The following is a 21514-nucleotide window of genomic DNA, read 5'->3' as shown; positions in this document are numbered from 1 at the left end:
CTTTTCAACTGAAATTCTTAACGCTAGTTGACCATTTTTTTCTAAGCTGTATATGACTAAGCCTGCATTCAGAGCAATGAAAATAGATTTAGAACCACTTGTTTAATCATATTGAAAAACTGTGACGAAAATATTCAGTGCAGTACTGTTGTGCAGATCAAAGCATGATATGGTGGTAATGAAATACATTTTTAAAGACATGTAGAGGCGTATGTTTAGTTTTTGTAAGCATCTTGTTTCCTTTCATGGACCTTCTTTTGGGAGAGTTTGGAGTGGGATTACATTAAACATTCTTAATTAGTGCAGAACTCTTAATATATGGTTGAGTTTGCCTTGTAATATAACTTCCTCTCCACAGAATTAACGTTTCCTTTTTTTGATATTAAGACAAAGTTTGTTGTATGATTTAACATTTCTTTTATATGCAGGCATTTATTACTCCATATGCTCCATACTTCCTGCTTGTAGTACATCTATAAGGGTATTGAAATTGTTTTATTAGATCTACTTTGTTAATTCCAGGTGCTCTAAAGTCCTGTGTAGTTAGTGAAGATGTAGGTATGTAGTGACTATCATGATCTTTGAGCAGTGAAAGAGGTTCTGTGAATGCACTGAGTATCCAGGTTGGGCATACCTGGCTGTGCTTTTCTCAGGCTGTTGGGTTTTGAGCATTTCAAAGTGTCGCTATCCAGTTGGCTGTGTAAGTCACCTTTCCCTGGCTCTCGTCATGTTTGCTAGCTTGAGCAGCCATTTTGCCTCTCTCTGTTTGCTTAGTTCCTGTGTTTTCTTTGGCATCAGCAGCTCTGGCTCTAATTCACAGCATTGCAGCTACTCCCAGGAATAGAGTGAGGATTTGGTGACATTGAGGAGTTGTTGTTATAACTGTGTGTAGTCCAGGTAGACTTTGACTTTCCACCAATTTACTACTTTTCTCAAGGCAGATGAACAAGGAGCCAAACGCCCAGGGTTGTGGGCATGTGTCTGTGCCAAGGGCTTGTAACATTGTTTCCCTGTGGAAGAGTGGCAGTGGTGCTGCAGGTATTGTCTGACATCTCTAGCCATGCTAGCCTCCTCCTTTATGAGAACTCTCTTCTTGGCTTGGGGTGGCTCAGGTTGACTGTCAGGAAGGACAGTAAAAATCATTTGGTTGCTAAAACCGTTCTGCTCTGTCTCATCACTCGTTTTTGCTGGAGGGCTGTCTGGGCCTGGTTCATAAGCTGTTTGCTAGATTGGGCCAACCAGCCCATGCTTTGCCTAAGTGAAAGTGTTGAAGTTCTTTCCATAAATTGTTGATGCTGAAAGAATTTAAATTTTCAAGAGACTGGTTTTGAAATCTGAACCACAAAATGGCTCTGAATGTGAAAGGTCTTGTGAAATTTTAGAAAACATCTCAAGACTCTAAAACTCATGTATTTGTACCATGAATTCATATTGGAAGTTCATAGTTGTCTACAGCTCAGAGGCAGGTGGCAATTTCCACTTAAGTTCATTCGTATAACTGTAATCCAGAAACCACTTTGATGCACACTGTTTTATCAAATGCATGGATAGAATTACAGCTAATCAGTGTAATTAATCCTCTTACAGATTGTCCTCTTTCTCTTAATTGTCACATCTTACTAAGACAAAAGTAAATTTTAGAAGTAGTAATATATAGCTTTTGGGTTACAGTTTGCCAGGCAATTGATTGGATTGATTGGTTAAATGTGTTTATTTTTCCCAATTGTAAATTCAGTTTTTGGAAATGCAGGGAGTGTTTGTGTTTTGGTTTGATGGTCCGATTAGTGTATTTCTAATTGTTTTTTTCCAAGCACAGGACTGACTGTGAGATAGTGGATCACGTAGCATGACTCTGAGTAAATTAAATTATTATGAACTACGGAAATGTAATGTTTCCTGGGTTTTGTAAATGCTGAATATGTGCACAAATGCTTAGAATATCCTCCTCCTTTTCTACAGTCTAGGTAAGAAAACATCAAATCTTACCAACAGTCGCTCTGTTTGGCTCGATGATGTCCAGGCTTTCACAACAGACACCTTCAGAATAGACAAGAAACCAGACCCTGGAAACTGGACCTACAAATCCTTGTATCGTGGGGACATAGCAAGGTACAAAATGTTGTTTTCTATCGGTATTCAAACTATCACAGCATCACTATCTTGTGATTTATTAACTTGAGTCTGGCTGTGACATTTTGATATAGAAGATGAGAAAAGATAACTGAATAGTTTATTTCAGAATTTGACTTGCCTTTGGACCAATGTCACATGTCCCTTGGGGATCTGTATTGGGACCAGTGCTATTATTTAATGTCATCATGACATGGACAGAGGGATCAAGTGCACCCTCAGCAAGTTTGCCAACAACACCAAGCTGATCAGTGCAGTTGATTTTCCTGAAGGACAAGATGCCATCCGGAGGGACCTGGCCAAGCTTGGGAAGTCGGCCCATAGAAACATCATGAGATTTCAGAAGTGCAAGATGCTGCACCTGGATCAAGGCAGCCCCTGGTATCAGTCCAGGCTGGGGGTTGAACAGATCAAGAGCAGCCCTGCTGAGAAGGACTTGGGGGTGCTGGTGGATGAGAGGCTGAACATGAGCTGGCCATGTGTGCTCGCAGCCCAGAAAGCCAAACATGTCCTGGGCTACATCAGTGTGGCCAGCAGGTCCAGGGAGGGGATTCTGCCCTCTACTCTGCTCTGGTGAGACCCCACTTGGAGTGCTGCATCCAGCTCTGGAATCCCCAGCACAGGAAGGACATGGACCTGTTTGAGCAAGTCCAGAGGAGGCCACCAAGTTGATTATAGAGGGTGGGGCACCTCTCCTGTGAGGAAAGGCTGAGAGAACTGGGGTTGTTTACCCTGGAGAAGAGAAGGCTTCATCCAGCACATGAAGGGGCCTACAAGAAAGATGGAGAGGGACTTTTTACAAGGGCATGTAGTGATAGGGCAAGGGGTAATGGCTCTAAACTGAAGGAGAGTAGGTTTTCATTGGATATTAGGAAGAAATTCTTTACTGTGAGGGTGGTGAGGAACTGGAACAGCTTGCTTAGAGAAGTTGTGGTTGCCCTGTTCCTGGAAATGTTCAAGGCCAGATTGGATGGGTCTTTGAGCAAACAGATTCAGTGATAGATCAATCACCCAGACATTGTACCAAAAGGTGTTAGTCTTATGCAATGCTACATTTCAGATTAGTATAGATGAAATTGCACGTTCAACATCCTTAGTGAGTTACTGGTACTATGATGACCCTTCAGAACATTTCCCTGCATTAACACAGAAGCCCATCTAAAGGAGCCTACACTTGGCCTGTGCATTGTCTATGTACATTTCGTGATTTTCCTGAAAGTTGTTTACTGTATATAAAATAATACTGTATATAATTACTTGTGGAAGAAGGAGAATTTATGGGTTATATTTTTGTAGTGTTATATACCTTTGCAATAAAATTGCCTGGTTACAATTAATTTCAATTTTTTACCATCTTTGGATTGTCAGCTGTCTTCTGAGATGAAAAGTATTATTTTAGCATTACATGTCACTATATCTGCCACTGACATTCTTGGTAATATTTGAAGATGGTATTTTCCTTTCTTAATCCATAGGACTATTGTGGCCTTTATGAATGTGGTCTTTCTTTTCTCTCCACACCCTTGTCCACTTTTTGGCATATAAAATGGACAGGAGCTTAGGGACATAGAAAGAAGTTACTGGACTGAACTAATGGTGTCTGATTTTCAGTTTAAAATAATCTAATCTAAGTAGCCCTAAATGATGTTGTATGTTGTTCTTTCTCCAGGTTCTACTTGGCTTAAAATGATAGGAAGAAAAAAGTTTTTTCTTCTGCTTGAGTATGACAGATATTGTTGAAGTCAGAGGAAGCTTATTATGATATTAGAAATGTGATGGCATAAATTGGCATATTAAGACTTCATAAACTGAAGTCTTAAATAAGCAGAAAGTTACCAGGTCCTTAAACTTTTGAAGGTCTATGCATACGTTATTTGAGTCAATTTGAATGCAAGTATTTCTTCCATGCTTGCTTTCAAGAAGGACGTGTTTTTTCTGATGTGTATTGTAGAATATGTTTGACTGTATTTTCCCTTCTAAGGTATAAAAGGAGAGGGGAGTCCTGCCTTGGCATAGATGTGAAGAAACAGTGTATAACTTGGGACAGTTCTACATCAAAAAGGAAGCAAGTACAGATTCAACCTGAGCGCTACTTTACAAAGAGCAATGTGAAGATGCTGAACACAGATGGGATTCCTGTTTGCAATAAAGATTGTCCATCTCACCCACCTGCTTTTATACCAGTTTCCCAAACAGAAACTGATGATTCTTCTGACAGAAAAGAGGTAAATCCTCTTGGGATTTATGATCCATCAACTACAGTGTGGCTACAAGGAAAAGGGCACAAGAGTGCAGACAATGAGTCTGTAAATACGCAGCAAACAATTCAAGAGCCTGGGATAAACATGAACCCCATCCTAATGACAAAAGTGGAAGAACATAACAAGAAAGTCAGAGAAAACCCAAGAGATATTAATGCTTGGATGGAATTTGTTTCTTTTCAGGTATGTATTCTAATAGACCTTGTTGCTTATTATAAGTAATAAATACATAAACGTTATATTGTAATTTCATTTGTTTAGTACTGTATATCTTCTGTCGATGAAGAATGAATTGTTAATTCATATTCACAAATGTCAGTATTCTTGTGATTCTAGTGATGATTCTTCCTAATGTTGTAATGATTTTTCTTTTTGTTTCAGGATGAATTAATGAGAGGACCTAGCCCTTATGCCAGTAAGGGAGAGCAGGAAGTAAGAAGAAAATCACTCAAGTTAATCTTAGAAAAGAAACTGGCTATATTAGAGAGGGCAATTGAAAGTAACCCCAGTAATGTTGATCTGAAACTTGCCAGGCTGAAGCTTTGCACAGAGTTCTGGGAACCACCAGCTTTGATCAAAGAATGGCAGAAGCTAATTTTCTTGCATCCCAATAATCCAGAGATGTGGAAGAAATACCTTCTGTTCTGTCAAAGTCAGTTCACTACCTTTTCTGTTTCAAAAATCAATAGTCTCTATGGAAAATGTTTGACAACGTTGGCAGCTGTACAGGATGGCAGCATGGTATCCCATCCTCTGCTGCCTGGCACAGAAGAAGCCATGCTGGGTAAGGTTCTGTCTGTTTCATATTATGGAGCTAATTACATTAAGAATAGACTTTCCTATGTATTGTGTGAAGCTTTTCTTCTCTTCAGAATGCCTGGCATCCTGATTTCTTAGCTGAGAATTAAAGGAGATATTCCAACCAAATATGGATATAGCAGATCTTTTTGTTCCCCGGGAGAGTTTATGATACAACATCCAGTAAAGTCTAATGTGCTGAGTGGTTTATAGTGCAGTGTCAGGACTGGAGAATCGCAGCCAACAGCCGAGGGATGCACTTTTGAAAGAGTGGCTTGTGAAAAAAACAATTATCTCTTGTTCAAAAGTTTTACAGCTAATTACTTTAATCCAGAAAAGAGGAGGAACATGACAAGTCTGATGTGAAATTTTCTTGAGCACCCCGGTTTGTAAATGGAGAATTCTAAACTGTAATACCATGTGAACATGTCTTTTGTATTTGTTCTATGCATATATCTACCACTTGATTATATAATTATCCCTGGAAGGAAAATTAGTCAGATGGTTAGGATGCTGGAGTGGATCCAGGGAAGAAATGAGTTCATGCTCAGTTCTGGCATGGTCTTTAAATTTATTTGGAGCTAAATGGCTTATCCTTTCCCATTGCAGTTTTGCTTCTCTACCTTGGAGTGTCATTGTGATTATTAATCAATAAGTACACTGAGGAGGGTGAAATATTAATGTCATCATGAATATTTTTGCCTTTTTTTTTTCTTTTAAATTTTTTTTTCAATGTGCAAGAGACTATGACGAAAGAGTCCATTTTTTTAAATGTGTGACCTCCTGTTTTTATCTGAGTCCTGTAACTGCTGTTTCAGCAATGATGCTGTCTGTTTTGCAATGTCCAGTCTGGACTTAGAGATTTTGATGGTGGGTTTACAAATTAGTTTCAGGTGTTCAGATCTCATGTGGTCTTTGACTGATTCATCTTGGATCAAGCACTGGAAAAAGTGCTGCAAAGGAAAAATCCTGTACTGGCAGGTAGATATTATACAGCCTGATAGCTTCTAATTGCTTCCACTGTCTCTAATTTCCCACACTTCAGTCACTTTGTACACTAACCATGATAAATGATTCTCAGGACAAATGTTTTATTCAGAATCTATTTTTGGCTACAGGAAGGTTTTTCTTTAATTTTGTTTCCCTGCACACATTTGAACGTGTGTCTCATTAAAAACTGTTTGTCAACTGCTATGAGATTTTTTTTTTTGAGTTCCTTTAACTAGTTAGCTAATATTGATGGTTTTCCAAGTACTTTTTTGCTGGCAGTGTCCATAGATAGGTTAAAATGAAAATGAACTCAACTTTAGGAGTGGAACAGAAACACAAATTACTTCCTGTTGTTCTGTATTAAGCCTAGAGTGATTTGTTCATGAACACTGTCAAGTATTTTATTTTTCCCCTTTGGAATTCATATGATTGAAGTAGAGAAAATTCCAGTGGGAGACTTCTTGATTTGAGATTTCTTTTTTAATGACTCAGCTATATAATTCTTGGACTGATTTTTAACTGAGAGTAAGGAAGATTAGCAGACTGCTCGTTAAGACAGATTGTTTCACAAATTAATTATGAGGAGTAGTAGTATAGATATATAGTAGGCTTGTATCTTCAACCTTTGACCTTTGCTAAGGACAAAGTATAAGAGCTCTAATTTTAAATAGCAGCACACTGTGCCATCTAGTGTTCAATTCAATACACAGCACTATCTACTTGGAAATGGGTGGGTGTTTTTTTTTTTTAAAACATGAAATTTAAGAAAGGTAAAACTGAATTTAAAATGATAGATCAGCTTTTACATAAATTTTGAGATAAAAATTTATAATACTTTAAATTTAGTAGGAATTGTTAATCAGATAAAGATAAAGCATTCTCATATTTTGCTGTGTAAAAGGAATCCTGTTTTTCAAATTATATCTACTGGTTGGAAGAAACATCCTTATCTTTTAAGTCAGTTCAGCTGCAGAAGTGTCTTAGGATCATGGACTGAATTAAGTACGTATTCGTTCTATTTACCGCAAAGAAAATGCTGATCTTTGAATTTCTTTAAATATCTTTTTCTTCTTTATAATGCAGAAAATCTTACACTGTAATTTATTTTTGGCACCAGTTTGGCAGCAAATCCTGGTGAGATATTCTCTACATTCAGACTCTTTTAATCAAAGTTCATCTCTTTGAAGTTTTGAGACTAGGAAAGGACAACTTTTTCCATGTCAGTTGAACACAGTGCCTAAATTGGTTAAAATACTTTGGAAGATTCTGTTATATACTTAATAATTGTTTTAGTTGTCTAAATATTTTCAGAAATCTGAGTCTTTGTTATTGGAAACAATCATTGGCTTTGCCGAAAAAGATTGGATTAAATGCCTGGTTTGTATATTCTAGCTGAATTCAAGTTTTTATGTGCACACATCTGATGTACATCTGAATACAGGTGAAAGGAGTAAATCTTTTTCCACTTGTTATTAAAAAATAGCATGATCTTTAGGAGCAGTTGATTCTAAACTATGTTGTTGCATGTGTGTATCTGGACACATAAATATTTTGATGGTTTAAAACCCTCCAAAGCCTGTGCATTTAGTGAAGAAAAAAGGTTTTGAAGAACTAGTTTCAAAGCTGTCGGTGACTTATTTAAGTCTTTATTTACGGGTTTTGGTGGTTTTTTTGCAAGCCAATTAAGATTATGATTTAAAGCAATTAGGTTTTTGAACAGCCTCTATTTTGTTAAGACTGGAGTGTAATTTGGAGTGATTAAGTATCTCTGAAATGTTTTTGAGCTACCTGCTAATAGAGGTGTTTATAATACCTGTTATTTTCCAGATGTTTCATTTAAGACTCTCATTGCAAATATATGACTAGAAAAACTGGGGCTTTGCTCCCCTTTTTGAGCTGGGACTGAGGCTCAGTATGCAGTAGGGATATGGCAGTGATTACAAATAAAATTTGTTGAAGAGCAAGGGATAGGGCTCTTCTCTACTTCTAAGCAGTAACACCTTGACCAAAAGACTGGACTTCTCTTAACTCAGGTCTTATGTAAAGGTGAAGAAAAAGGGAGTGACAGTTGGAATGAAAATGGTATATTACCAGAATATTACCAATGTAACTATCTCATGCAAAACTGAGGCAAAGAGGATTTTTGTTGTTATCAGCTCCTGTGTGCATTGTGATAACACCCAGCATCTTCAAAGAGGGCTGTGACCCACTGACAGATGTTGAATACACTGAAGTTGGGACCATTGTCTGTCTTTTTCATCAATAAGGACAGTGCATGTCCAGCATGAATAAAAAGTCATCTCTTTGGTACATTTAAAGTGGGCAGTCTTAGAGTTAACTCAACTATGACAGTTTTGACAGGCATTTGTGCTAGTTACTCCCCATGTTTTGGGTTTTGATACTATTCCAAAACAATTATGCACTACAGCACTTCATGTATGTATTTTGTATATGTGGGCTGTAATAAAATATTTTGCAACAAAATTAATTTGAAATACTAAAATTTTGTCTTCTTTACTTTACAGCTATATTTATTCAGCAGTGCCACTTTCTGAGACAGGCTGGCCATTCTGAGAAAGCAGTGTCTTTGTTTCAGGCTCTGATTGACTTCACCTTCTTTAAACCTGACAGTGTAAAAGATCTGCCAACAAGGGGACAGGTAGCAATTTCCATTTAAATGGGTGTGTGTCTTTATCTATTACAGAGAATGCAGTACCAGGAACATGTTGATGAATTTTTGAGGACATAGGGAAATATTTTTGGATAACCACTTACTTAGTGATTCTTCAAGGTGATGCTTTCCTTGAAAAAATGCTTGTGGGTTCTCTGGAACTGCAGGCCAAACAGCTACTTCTGCTGTATATAATACAAGTGTGATAACCAGTCATTTCATGACTTCTTTTTTACTAATTAAAGATGAAAAAAAAAATCGAAAAAATAGGAAAAAATAGAACTAGCTGACCAATGTCTTTGTCTAGTTAGCACTTGCCCTGCTTCTTTTCCCCAGAAATGCTGTTGTTTTGTTACTGTTGATGGAGAAATCTGATATGACCTAAAATCTCTTTCTCTTCTAGACAGTTCTTGAAAAAATTTCTTAGGTTCTCTGTTACGTGTTTTCATTAATTTGATGCCTCCATTAGGAACACCTTCATGCTTTCAAGTGCCTATTATTTAACCCGTGTAATTCTGTTCAGCTTATTGTGTTAAATGCTAAAGTAGTAAAATGCTTTTTCTCTTAATTTGCTCAGGAGAATTTTGGACATGCACCCCAATAATAATAAGTAAGATAATATTTAGATGCCAGTAGCATCATCCCACTGAACTGTTAGGAACTGTTTCATTTTTAATGGGTGATAGGGAGGGCCACCACTTAGACAGTTGAGCTACCACAGAGAACAAAAATTGAGTGTGCTTCCATTACCTCACCTTCTTCCCCAGAAACCACAATTGAGACTCCATTTCTGTTCTCTCAGTTAGTGCTGTTACCCACAAATGGAGCAATCTTAAAAGTTAAATAATTGTGGTGTCTCCTTAAAGAGCCAAAAGTTAAGAGTTCAGTCATAGCTATCACGAGGGATTTGATATAGTTGCACAGATACACATATACAGAGTTATAGTTCCAGTCATTTGAAAAACTTCAAGATTATCTATAGTATTTAAAAAATCTTAAAGCAGGATGAAAAGGAACCTTGCTTTACAAGGGCAGTGTTTTGGTTGAAAAGTGCAGTTCTTGAAAAGAGGAAAATGCCAGATTTACAGCTGATCACACATTCTGCTCTCTTGCAGCAGCGTTATGACTCAGTCTGGAATTACTTGTTTCTGCACTGTTTTCACAGTTCACTTTCTCACTTGCAGCAAAGAATAAATCCATGAGGAGCAGAATTAGAATTTGCAGTTGCTGTAAGCCATGCTTTTTCTGATGTGTTGATGCTTGATTTTTCTTAGAATAAATTTTATTGTTAATATTTGTATTAACAGTCACATCTCAGTGTCCAGGCCAAGGGTTAGTACTGAGCAGAAGCGTGTAATCAGAGAGAGATGGTCATTAGAGCTAAGGATATACAAAACAGATATACAAATATATATATACAGATATATAAAGATATACAATTGATGAATCTAGAGATGACCGATTGCATAGAGGCAGTGACAGTCAGGACTAGAACCCTGGACTTCTGATTCACTGGGAAGTGCCCTGACCTTATTGACCACCCTGAAATCTGAGAAATGAAAGGCCTTACTGATCTTTTCCTCTTGTGCGTAGTCCAGTCATATTAATGTTCAGCTGTAACATTTTGATTTGACCATAGGTATGTGATTCAGTTATCGTTCCATTAGCCAAAATCTTCATAGTCCCATGGAAGTTAGGAGGCTGGGGAGGTTTGGGATCTGAAAGCCACACCTTGGGGACTTCAGATCTTTATCCTTGAAGGATCCATATAGGACATTAGACTATTATAGCAAAAGTATTTTGCTATCTTTAAAGCCTAATACCTTTAAAAACAATCTTTATGTTCACGAGGAGAGCTGATGACAGTCCTTATGTGTCACAGGCATAACTGAAGTACTGAGTTGTCCCTGCTGAATCTTAAGCAGCATCTAAAAAAGTCTTCAGGTACAGCAATTGCACCCAGATAGGTGCTTGTAGGGTCTGGAAAACCTAAGTTGACTCAGGTGGTGCTTGTACAGCAGTAAAAATGATTTTTCTCTATGTTTTGTTTTGGCTGCCCCTGCCTGAAACAACAGGTGGAATTCTTTGAACCCTTTTGGGATAGTGGAGAACCACGAATTGGAGAAAAAGGAGCAAGAGGCTGGAAAGCATGGATGCACCAACAAGAAAAGGGAGGATGGGTTGCTCTTAAGGATGGTGCGTGTGTCAATATGTGTATTTTTATGTCCGTGTGTTCTCCTAAACATGTTGATTAGAATGATATAAGCTGTTTCTTCTCATGTTTTTGTGTAGAAGTTCTTAAAAGTATTTATGGAGATTAAGATAATGTCTATCACACTTTCCAGGGAATAGTATGTGTTGAATGTTGTACAATATTGTTTATGGAATATTGCTGTCCTTCCTAGGATGAGAATTAAGGCAGAGGATGGCATATCTGCCACTCTGTGCTGAAAAGGCTAAAAGTGTGAGTAGTTAGTGGACACTCGCGCCCACTAAAAGTGAAAGGAATCTACTTCCTTTAAGACCCTTTCATCATATTGGTAAATGAGGTGGGATTACATTATTAGATGATAGTTGCCTCAAGGATAGCTAGATTAATGATTCTATTTCTAGAATCAGATTTCAGTTTCTTAAGCAAAGATATAGTAGAAGTAGGAGGAAAACCTTTCCTTTTTCTTTGTGATGCAGAAAATGAAGGAATTCCATTTTCACTTGCCTGGAGTGCTTCTGGGTGGGCAGTGATGCAGAAAATGCCTCCCTGCTGCTTAGTCTCACTTTGTTTTCTGGTCTGCAGCGCTTCCCTTCATGCCAAGGACTAGTTCTCAATCAGATAAATTGTGAGGGGAAGCAGGGGACTGGAATGTGTCTGACCAGAGATGAGCTGTCTCTGCTTTCGCTGTTCCTGCTACTGCAGCAACTCTAATGAAGCAAGTTTGGCTCTGCTTTTAGTAAACAAAGGAACTGAAAGATGATCATGCGCTTCCCTTGTCCCTGGATTAAGATGGAATTTTCTTGGCACATACAAGTGCTTTTCCCCTTACGTGTCAACTCCAAAAGTTCAGGTGCAATCTACAATCAAGTGTGATCATTAAAACTGCCAGGTTTTATCAAACTTTGGTTAGAGCGTGGAAATGCTGTCGTTTTTCATAGAGTTGCTGGCTAAGGGAGAGGCTACTGATCACAAAAAATATATAGAAGGTAAAAATCTTGCAACCACCTGTTTGTTTTACCTGACATTTAAGAACTGGGGTTGGGAGTGTTTTACCTATTTAATGGCAAATGTCAGGATCAAGAATGTGGAGGTGGTGTAGAAATGGCTTGATTTTCTTACCAAAAAAAAAAATTAGTGCAGGTAACCATTAAATTTGGAGGGCTATTTTTTCCTCAACAACAAGACAGAAAAAATGTGTCAGAAAAATCTCTACAAGCTTTCCTTTAGCCTACAGGTTCTGCACAGAATTAATATATTGCTGTCACAGGAAAAATATGAAAATTTTATTTAATAGTCCAGAAAGATTATCATAAAAGTGGATATGGTTAAACACTTCATTTTGTGTGTGTGTTTAACTACATGGGTTGTTTCAATTGCACATTAATGAAAATATTGAAAATACCAGATATTTTAAAACAATATGTCCAAGCTTGTTTTGCAGTGTTTAATTTTGAAGTACTACTTTTTCATACAGTGTTTTTCTCAAAATGTTTTATGCACACAAGTATTCATAGAGCATATATGAGCTTTTATACCTAGGTATGAAGAGCCTAAACTGCACAAAAAGATGACTGACTCTTGGCTGTTGCTTGCAAATTGCTATTGATGAAAGTAGTCCACAGCCCATCAGTGTTTTCTCCTCTATGAGAAAGTTTGAGTGCTGACACTGATTCAGACCTTCTAAAAGTTTGGAAACTTCCCACTCTTACAGAGTTGGTGTCAAACCCCAGAACTGTAATGTGGAAATTCTCAGCTCTGTCTTGTGTCTGTTTTATTAGCACTGTATTTGTTTACATTGTTAAAGTAGTTAAATTGTGTGTCGTGTCTGACCTTTGGATTTGGTGAATTAATTTTTCTTTAATAATTTTGTGTATGTGTGTGTCTCGGTTTGATTTTAGATGATGAGGATGATGAAGAGATAGATGAGGATCAAGAAATAAAGGATAAAACTCTCCCCAAGTGGCATATTTGGTTGGATATTGAATATTCCCGTGAAGCAAGGCATTGGTTACCTTGGAGGCCAGACAAAACCAAAAAGGAAACTGAAGAAGATTGTGAAGATCCAGAAAGACAGGTCACTGTGATATAATAAAACAAGGGGAGATGATAAGACTAATTATCCTTTAATTTGAATTCATTGCTAGTGGATATGTTAGAAGAGTATTACTTTTCTTCATTTGGAAGAAAGATCTTTTCTTTTTTTGAAATTCCAAATTTACTTGAGGTTTTATGCTGAGACTTCTCAAATCTGTAGGAAGCTCATGGTAAACTTTGGAAGGTCTGCAGGCAAATAGTCTGTCTTTGCTGTTCACTGATGCCTGTCGTTTGTTTGTGGAAATGTCACAGAAATCTTGTGTTTAAGAAGATATAGGCATTAAATAAACAAAGAAGATGTAGGCATTAAATAAACAAAGGTTTTGTTGCCTTTAAGTCAGATAGTTGGATTTTTTTTTTCCGTTGGGAAATAGTCAGACATTCATTTTCAAATCAAAATGTGTTAAATGGCCTAAGCCAATAATATCTGCAGACCTTCATTGTGTAAGTTTTCTGTGGAGGTCTTTGATGCTCAAGGGCGAAGAAATGTCTTCATAGCAAAGTAGCAGTCTGACTGGAAAACCATATTGTTGTTTTACTTCTATCTTTTTAATTTGAATCACATTCTCATACCACTTAATAGTAATTCTAAATTTTATTGACTTGAAAAGGTTCTTTAATTACATAAGTTACAAATTTACTGCTTTTATTTGATTGCCTGAATTAACGGAGTTTTGTAATTTGGATTTTTTTAGGTGTTATTTGATGATCTTGGACCATCTTTAATCCGTCTTTCAAATCCAAATCTTCAACATCAACTGTTGTACTCATTTTTGCAGTTCCTAGGAGTTCCATGTACAAGTAAACTCTTTCCTTCCAGTCTCTATATTGCCATGGATGAAAATAACATCTTTGACAGTGTGCTTTATGATGATAAACCGCTGACTTCTGTTGATTTTCCACTTTCTGGATTCAACAGTATTGGTCATATGGACACAATGCTACGAGGGAGACGTCAGATAAGCCACTGTAAAGAAGGAGAGGAGTTCATACAGAATGTTTTCCATGTTCTATTCCAGATATTTACAGGAAAGGAAAAATCTAATCTGTCTATTTGTTGGTTACAGTATGAAATATATAAGGTAATGAGGAGTCTGCATATAATGACTTTTGTAATTTGTGGCTTTATTCTGTATTCATGTTTATATTGAATTAAAATAAATATTGATGAAAATTGTCTTGCAGGACTAAGTATTCAAATCAGGAAATGCTAGTTAAGATTGCACTGGGGGTAAAAAAAAAAAGCAAACTGACAAACCGTTTTCTTCAATACATGTTACACACTGGCATACATTCAGCAAACTTTTTTAGTTTTGGATAAATGTTATTATATGATACATTATATGCTGGGCAGGAATGGTCGCAAGTGGTTTTTTTACAGGGCAAAGTGAGTCACCAAGTACTTTTACCAAACTGTTCTACTAAGTGCATAATTCCCCAATAGCATAATACAAGCACCTAATCAAGAAACTTTCTACTTCTTATACAAGTTACATTTGGAGTCTTATTGAACACTCCAGTCTTACTTATCACTTGCTGCAACCCTGGCAGTGTTCAAGGCCAGGTTATATAAGGCCTTGAGCAACCTGGTCTAGTGGAAGGTGTTCCTGCCTGCTGCAGGGAAGGTTGGGACTAGATGATCTTGAAGGTCCCTTCCAACCCTTAACATTCCATGAATATGGATTTATTCAAGTAAAACTATTCTAATAAATGCCCACAGAAGGGCAGAGAATCCAGGTTGTCTTCCTAATGCTTAAGAAAGTTTGGTATTGTGTTTCCTTATGGATGAGATCCCTGTCTCTTACTTCAACACTACCTGACCAGAAGATCTCCTGTCCTTTAATCTTCCCATCCGATCTCCAGATTTGTCTGTCAGAATGTTTCCTGCTGTGAAAAGCTACTTGGGTTTAGTTGTGCTAATCATAAGATGCATAATTTGTTTTTCCTTTCTCAATCGTTGCAAGTTAACAGCTCTGTGTTTGAGCAGTCGGCCTTTTAAAAGAGTGAAATTTGATATTACTTAATGTCAGCAGCAGGAGTAAGAATGATGAGTGTGTGTAATTTGGCTGTATTGGAGGGAGCTGACAACAGGCAGTTGTGACAACTTAGAGTACTTAGTAGCAACAGATCTGGCTGGTGGTGAAATATGGAACAATATGAAAACAAAACACAATAATGAAGTAAAAAATTGCTGTGAGGATTTTCTTCTCTTTTCTTCTTCCACCCCTCTCAAAATTTGTTCTGTTTATTTACCCTGCAGGTGATTCAATGTCTCGAAGCAAAAAAGAAAAAGAAGCTAAAAGCACAAGGGAGGAGGAGTAAAAAGCTGGCCAAGAATTTCCTTAAAGCACCTGACAACCGAAACAACCTTACTCTCTGGAAACTCTATGCCTACCTAGAATGGCTGCTTGGTAACACAGATGATGCCAGGAAGGTGTTTGACACAGCTCTTTGCACAGCAGGGACAGGAGGATTGAAGAGTGCCCACCTCTGCAGCCTCAGCCTGCTCTATGCTCAGCTGGAAGTGGAACTGCTAGAAAGTATAGAAGGGGCTGTTATGTCACGTGCTGTTCATATATTGACCAAATTGACTGAAAGTGGACCATATGTGCCCTATAGCGGACAAGTGTTATCTGTGAATGTCTTGAAAGCTCGTAAAACATATGAGCATGCACTGCAAGATTATTTAAGTAAAATGCCAGTTTCTGATCAGGATCGGGTCAGTGATACTGATCAGCTGGTTAACTTGGTTGGTTGTTATGCACTGTTCCAGTATTTGACTGTTGGGATTGATGCTGCAGTACTAATATATACACAGGCTTCAGAAAAACTTGAAGCTTCTGGTCCACAGAAATGTGAAAAAACTGGAGAGAATTTTGGCATTCAAAATTTTCCCAGTGCTCTTGAAGCTGTCATGCTGCTGCATACAAATTTACTGAGATTTCACATGAAAATTAGTGTTTATCCTTTGAATCCTCTGCGAGAGGCACTAACGGAGGCTCTGAAACGGTATCCTAGCAACCAGTCTCTTTGGAGGTCATACATCCACATCCAAAGAAAGTCCCACAGTGCTAGCAAAGCACGAAGATTTTTTGATAATGTCACAAGGTCTACTTACTCTTTAGAGCCATGGCTGTTTGCAATCCAAGCAGAGCAGATGAGAAAAAAACTCACAGAGAAAGTCCAGAGGTAATACCTTGCAGCTCCTTACAGTTATGCTTTTTTAAATCTGTCTGATAACTTAATAGAGGAGAGCAAATGCTGTCATAGTTCTCATTTTGCAGATGAAGCTGTAACTAGGGAAGATTTTTTGTTCAAGGCTGATCAGGGAGTCAATAGCAGAATCTTGAATAGAATTAAAGCCCTAGGGGATACCCTCATGTCCTTTCTACTGGACCAGATTTTGTGTTGCTTTGTTTGATTACTTGCTACTGACATCAGAGTGGTACACATTCCTTTAAAGAATTTTTAAATAACTAAGCCTGTGTAGATGGCCAGGGTAGACACTATGAGCTTAGAAACTGCTGCATTATAATGCTACAGCAATAAGGAGTGTAATACAGAGCTATGCTGCGGTTTCTGTCTGAGCTGGCTGCTCTACTTTATTTCTGGATCACAGAATACAATTGTGGCAGATCTGTTTCCATAGTGAGTCCTTGAGAGTTTAGTTTTCATATGGGGCTGTTGCTAGGTAGAAGAGGCTGGAAATTCTCTTAATTTGCAGTGGTCTGTGATTTTTGTTTTTGCTCCTGAGAAAGGAGGAAAGGGTAGGAAATGTGGGGAACGAGGTATGTGTTCATTCTTAGAGCTTAGTCTCTTAAGTCTGCTTGTTGCTTGGAGCTACCTATCCACTGCTACCTACATATCTCTAATAACATGGGCAGCTCGGTTGTTTGCATCTGCACGTAGCAACAGATTTCTAGTAAAGTGTTATCTGCAAGTTTTACATAGCTGTAAACTTACAATATTCACACTTGGTGAAATTACATAATTATCAATATACTTTGAAATGAGGGCGCATCCACTGCTTTAATTGCCGCAGTTGGGCAACAGGCATTGACACATGATAGTGACATTCCTGAGCTGTCACTCTGTCGTCCGAAATTGCAGTAAGAATTCTACAGGCATCAAATGTAAAGGAGGATTGGATTTCAATTTACTGTTAATTACAGATTGACACTATGATAGATTTTCATTATTTTTACTGGAAACTGATGTTGAGTTCCTTTCCAGATTTTTTGCTGCTAGCATAGCCTTTCCTGTAGGTTGTATTTGTAAGGGACAAATTGGATTCTGCAAGAGCAGAGCTGAACTACTGCAACAGGGAGATAAGTTGCCTGTCAGTCATGCATAAAACTAATGTTTTGTGATGTTGTGACAAACTAAGAAAATGTCTGTGCTGTATGTGACTGTTTCCTATTCTGGCTTGTATTTCTGCTTGTTTAAGTGCGCAGAATTCAGATGAAGAAATGAACATGAAAGGTAAAACAGGAACAAGGCTTCAAATATCTGATTCCATGCAGAATAGATTTCATAATTTTGCCTCGGGGCAAAGGTTAAGATGAGAGGACAAATTACCTCAAAGACCCTTGAAAAAAGAGGCAGATTAGGAGCCAAGTGTTGATGGTGAGTGGGACAAGCTGGCAGGCTAAGCAAGCACACACAGACAGAAGGAACATTGCCGTGAGTGCTTCAGGCTGTTTCATCAAGCTCAAGCCACTCTGTATCAGCTGTAGATGGAAATCAATGCTTTGGTGAAAAATACTTGCTTTTGTGTTGTGCCTGGAACTTAAGGAATTTGAATCTCTGGGTGAAAGTTATTATTTTAGTCATGGTTGAGATCCAGGGCTGTAATTTTGGCCTGGATTGAAGACCAGCGTATGGCCATACTTGAATGATGGGGAAAATTTGAACAAACTGGCCTGGGCACCAGGAGATCTACTGACCTAGACTTGAATTTGTTTTGAGATGCTATGCCAAGCTTAGAATGAAGAAATTATCTTGAATGAAGATGTTTTAAGGTCATATGGTAGTGGGTTATCGTATTCAAAAAGAAATTACTTTTGACCATGCTAAAAGAATTCTTCACAAAAATATATATTTTTTTAACTACTTTTCCTATTTAAAAATGTGTTGATTATATTAGCAAGTGCTAAAAATATTGTTAATAACATGCAGAGTTTGTAGCGTGAATTGCAAAAACCTGGCTATACACAGTGCTGCAGAGACAGTACATTGTTCTTTACCTTCTCTTACCTGGATGTGGTCCCTTAGCTTGGGTTTAAAGGACTCTTGTTTCTTCTTTTGTCTGTGTTTCAGGGCAGATGTTGGTGAAGTACACTGTACTATTCCTGAAACTGGATTAACAAATCGCATTGTAGCTCTATTTGAACACGCAGTTCAGAGTGAAAATGGTACCCATTGTCCATTGCTGTGGAGAATGTATTTGAACTTTATGGTAAGATGAAGACTTAGCAGTTTTGGTTTATTTTACCATATTTGGAATTCTCATAAACACAGCTGCAATCCTATATAAAAGAATGAATACTAAATGCTGCCATGCCTCTATGATTTGCAAGGTGATATATGTGAGTTGTATTGGTTCTTATTGCTGGGAATATTAAGGAAAATGTAATTCACATGGATTAGGAGTAGTAGCTTTGACAGTGTAGTCTTAATATGGATGCAGGCAAGTTACTGTGTCTGTCATCTTACATAGATAAAAATATGTCATAAAATGTCAATAGATGGATTCCACCCAATCTTACAAAATAAAGGTAAGTTGTCAGGGGAGAAAAACTTAAGAAAAGAGGAAGTAAATTGTAGGGATGTTTGTTTTATTATTTTTTATGTGAGTAAAATCAGAAAAGATGACTTTTCTTTATGTTTTAGACCTACTTTGTGGTTCTGAAAGGAAATTACAAGGTCTTTGATATTTCAGTCAAATCTCTATCCTGCTTTTTTTTAACTTCACAGAATCACAGAATGGTTGAAGTTGAAAGGGACCTCTGGAGGTCATCTTGTTCAACCACCTAGAGCTGGTTGTCTGCTACAGTGTCTAGATAGGTTTTGAATATCTGCTGTAAACTCCATAACTCTCCAGGCAACCCATGCTAGTGCTCAGTAACACTCACAGTAAAACACTGTTTCCTGATGTTCAGACAGAGCCTCGTGTGATTTGGTTTGTCTGTTGCCTCTGATCCTGTCACTGGGCACCACTAAAAAGGGTCCGGCTCCCTCTTCTTTGCACCCTCCCTTCAGGCATTTATATATATGTATAAGTTCACCCCCCAAGCCTTCTCTAGGCTAGAGTCCCCACTCTCTCTGCCTCCCCTCTTAAGAGAGATGCCCATGTCATCTTAGTGGCCCTTTGCTGGACTCTTTCCAGTATCTGCATGTCTGTCTTTTACAGGGAAGCCAGCAGCTGGACGCAGGATGTCAGGTGTGACCTCACCAGTACTGAGTAGAGGGGCAGGATCACCTCCCTCAGCCTGCTGGCAGTGCTTTGCCTGATGCAGTCCAGGGTGCCATTAGCCCTTCTTTCCAGCAAGGACACATTGCTGGTTCCTGCTCAAGTTAATGTCCACCAGGACCCCAGTTCCTCTTCTGCCAAGCTGCTTTCCAGCTGAGTAGGGCCCAGCATATATTGGTGCATGGGGTTGTTCCTTCCCAGTTGCAGGAATTTACACTTCTCCTTGTTGAACTTTGAGGTTCCTGTCAGCTGATTTCTCCATCCTATTATGTTCCCTCTGGATGGCAGCATGACCCTCGGGTGTATCAGCTATGCTCTCTGCAAACTTGCTGAGGGTGTAGTCTGCACCATTAGCCAGGTCATTAACAAACATGTTCAATGACATTGGACCCAATACTGTCCCCAGGGGTACTGCTAGTTACTGGCCTCCAACTAGACTTGTTCCATGGATCTCCACCCTCTGGGCTCAGACTTTGAGACAGCTTTCCATCTGTCTTGCTGTCTGTGCATCCAACTCTTACGTCAGCTGCTTGTTTAGGGGGATCTTATGGGAGACAGTATCAAAAGGCTTTACTGAAATCCAGATAGACAATGTCCACTTGTGATTGTTCAGCCTGGAGGAGTGAAGGGTCCTGGAACATACTGTCAATGTATAGAAATGCCTCATAAGAGGGTGTGAAGACAGCCAGACTCTTCTCAGTGATGCCAGTGACAGGACAAGAGGCAAAACCCACAAGCTGAATCAATATATCAAATTCTGTTTAGACATGAGAAAGAGGTTTTTTACTGTGAGGGTTGTGAAACACTGGAAGAGGTGGTCTGGAGGTTATGTAGTCTCTATCCACAGAGATGTGGTTCTGAGCAGCCTGCTTTCGCTGACCCTGCTTTGAGCAGAGGGCTTGGAGCACACGGTCTCCAGAGCTCCCTTCCAACCTCTGTGACTGTGAAGAATGTAAAGGCAGAATGTTACAGAAAGCTCTTTGCAGAGCTGCAGCCCTGGGTTTCCTGTGAGTGAGTGAAATTCATTGCTGTTCAGTAAAAGGAGAGACTGGATGTGGCGCTTACTGCCGTGGTCTAGTTGACAAGGTGGTGTTTGTTCAAAGTTTGGACTCTGTGGTCTCAGAGGTGTTTTCCAACCTAATTGATTCTGTGATTCTGATTGCACCAGAACAGCACAAGTTTCTACGACCAATGTATCAATAATATGAAAAATAATTTCTATATTTTAAAACTTGACAAGGAACAAGTTGCTGATTTTTAGCAACAGTACTGATGTAGTCAGAACAAAAGAAAAGGTGAATTCATAATGGAAGATCTCTTTTCCAAAGATCACAAAATATTTAATGTGTTTTCTGTACTTTGAAATTGGTGCTTTTTTAGATTTGCCATAAAATTGCATTTGTGAAGTGTTTTTCAAAGTTTTTCAATTCAAAAGATTTCTTCACAGAAATTGTGTAATTATTTCTATCTGTAACTGGGATGACTGAAGCTAAGGAGACTGTTCAGCACTCTGACCTCTGCTGCCTTTCTCTTCTAAATTTCATGATAGCTGTGTGCTGTGTACTTGTTATCCATAGTTAAATGGATACTTTGAGGAAGAAGTTTTAACTCCTTCCAGACAGATGCTAATTTGTCATATACATTTTTATATGTAAGGAGGTTCAGCCTTACCAAGCTTCTGCTGAGTAAGAACATGTATGTGTGTGGTCTCTTCAGTGCATAACACCAATGGATTATCACCTGCACTTTACCAAAGATGCTCTTGTGCAGTGTATGTGTAGCATATCAGATATAAATGTTGGTTAATAATCTGCACTCCTGCATTATTATCTAGGCAAAGTACTGACTTGAACTGAAATACTCAGCAGAGGTTCTTTCTGTGAGTT

The 21514-nt window shown here is 38.3% G+C and overlaps 1 protein-coding gene across 2 annotated transcripts in view; it reads left to right on the top strand.

The window, feature by feature from the left end:
- The window catches only part of NRDE2 (NRDE-2, necessary for RNA interference, domain containing), a 31132-nt gene that overhangs the window by 7916 nt on the left and 1702 nt on the right, over window positions 1–21514 (top strand). For both annotated transcript variants that reach the window (XM_027739968.2, XM_039382660.1), the window contains exons 4-12: window positions 1960–2109; window positions 4112–4574; window positions 4773–5175; window positions 8705–8838; window positions 10926–11046; window positions 12961–13136; window positions 13852–14238; window positions 15417–16345; window positions 18476–18614. In XM_027739968.2, coding sequence (XP_027595769.2) covers window positions 1960–2109; window positions 4112–4574; window positions 4773–5175; window positions 8705–8838; window positions 10926–11046; window positions 12961–13136; window positions 13852–14238; window positions 15417–16345; window positions 18476–18614 — 2902 coding nt within the window. The remainder of the gene's footprint in view (window positions 1–1959; window positions 2110–4111; window positions 4575–4772; window positions 5176–8704; window positions 8839–10925; window positions 11047–12960; window positions 13137–13851; window positions 14239–15416; window positions 16346–18475; window positions 18615–21514) is intronic.

This window comes from Pipra filicauda, unplaced genomic scaffold, assembly GCF_003945595.2.
Source record: "Pipra filicauda isolate LSUMZ 115617 unplaced genomic scaffold, ASM394559v2 scaffold27_size4233163_pilon, whole genome shotgun sequence".
NCBI classification, from domain to species: Eukaryota; Metazoa; Chordata; class Aves; order Passeriformes; family Pipridae; genus Pipra; species Pipra filicauda.
This window is presented reverse-complemented; position numbering and strand designations above follow the sequence as displayed.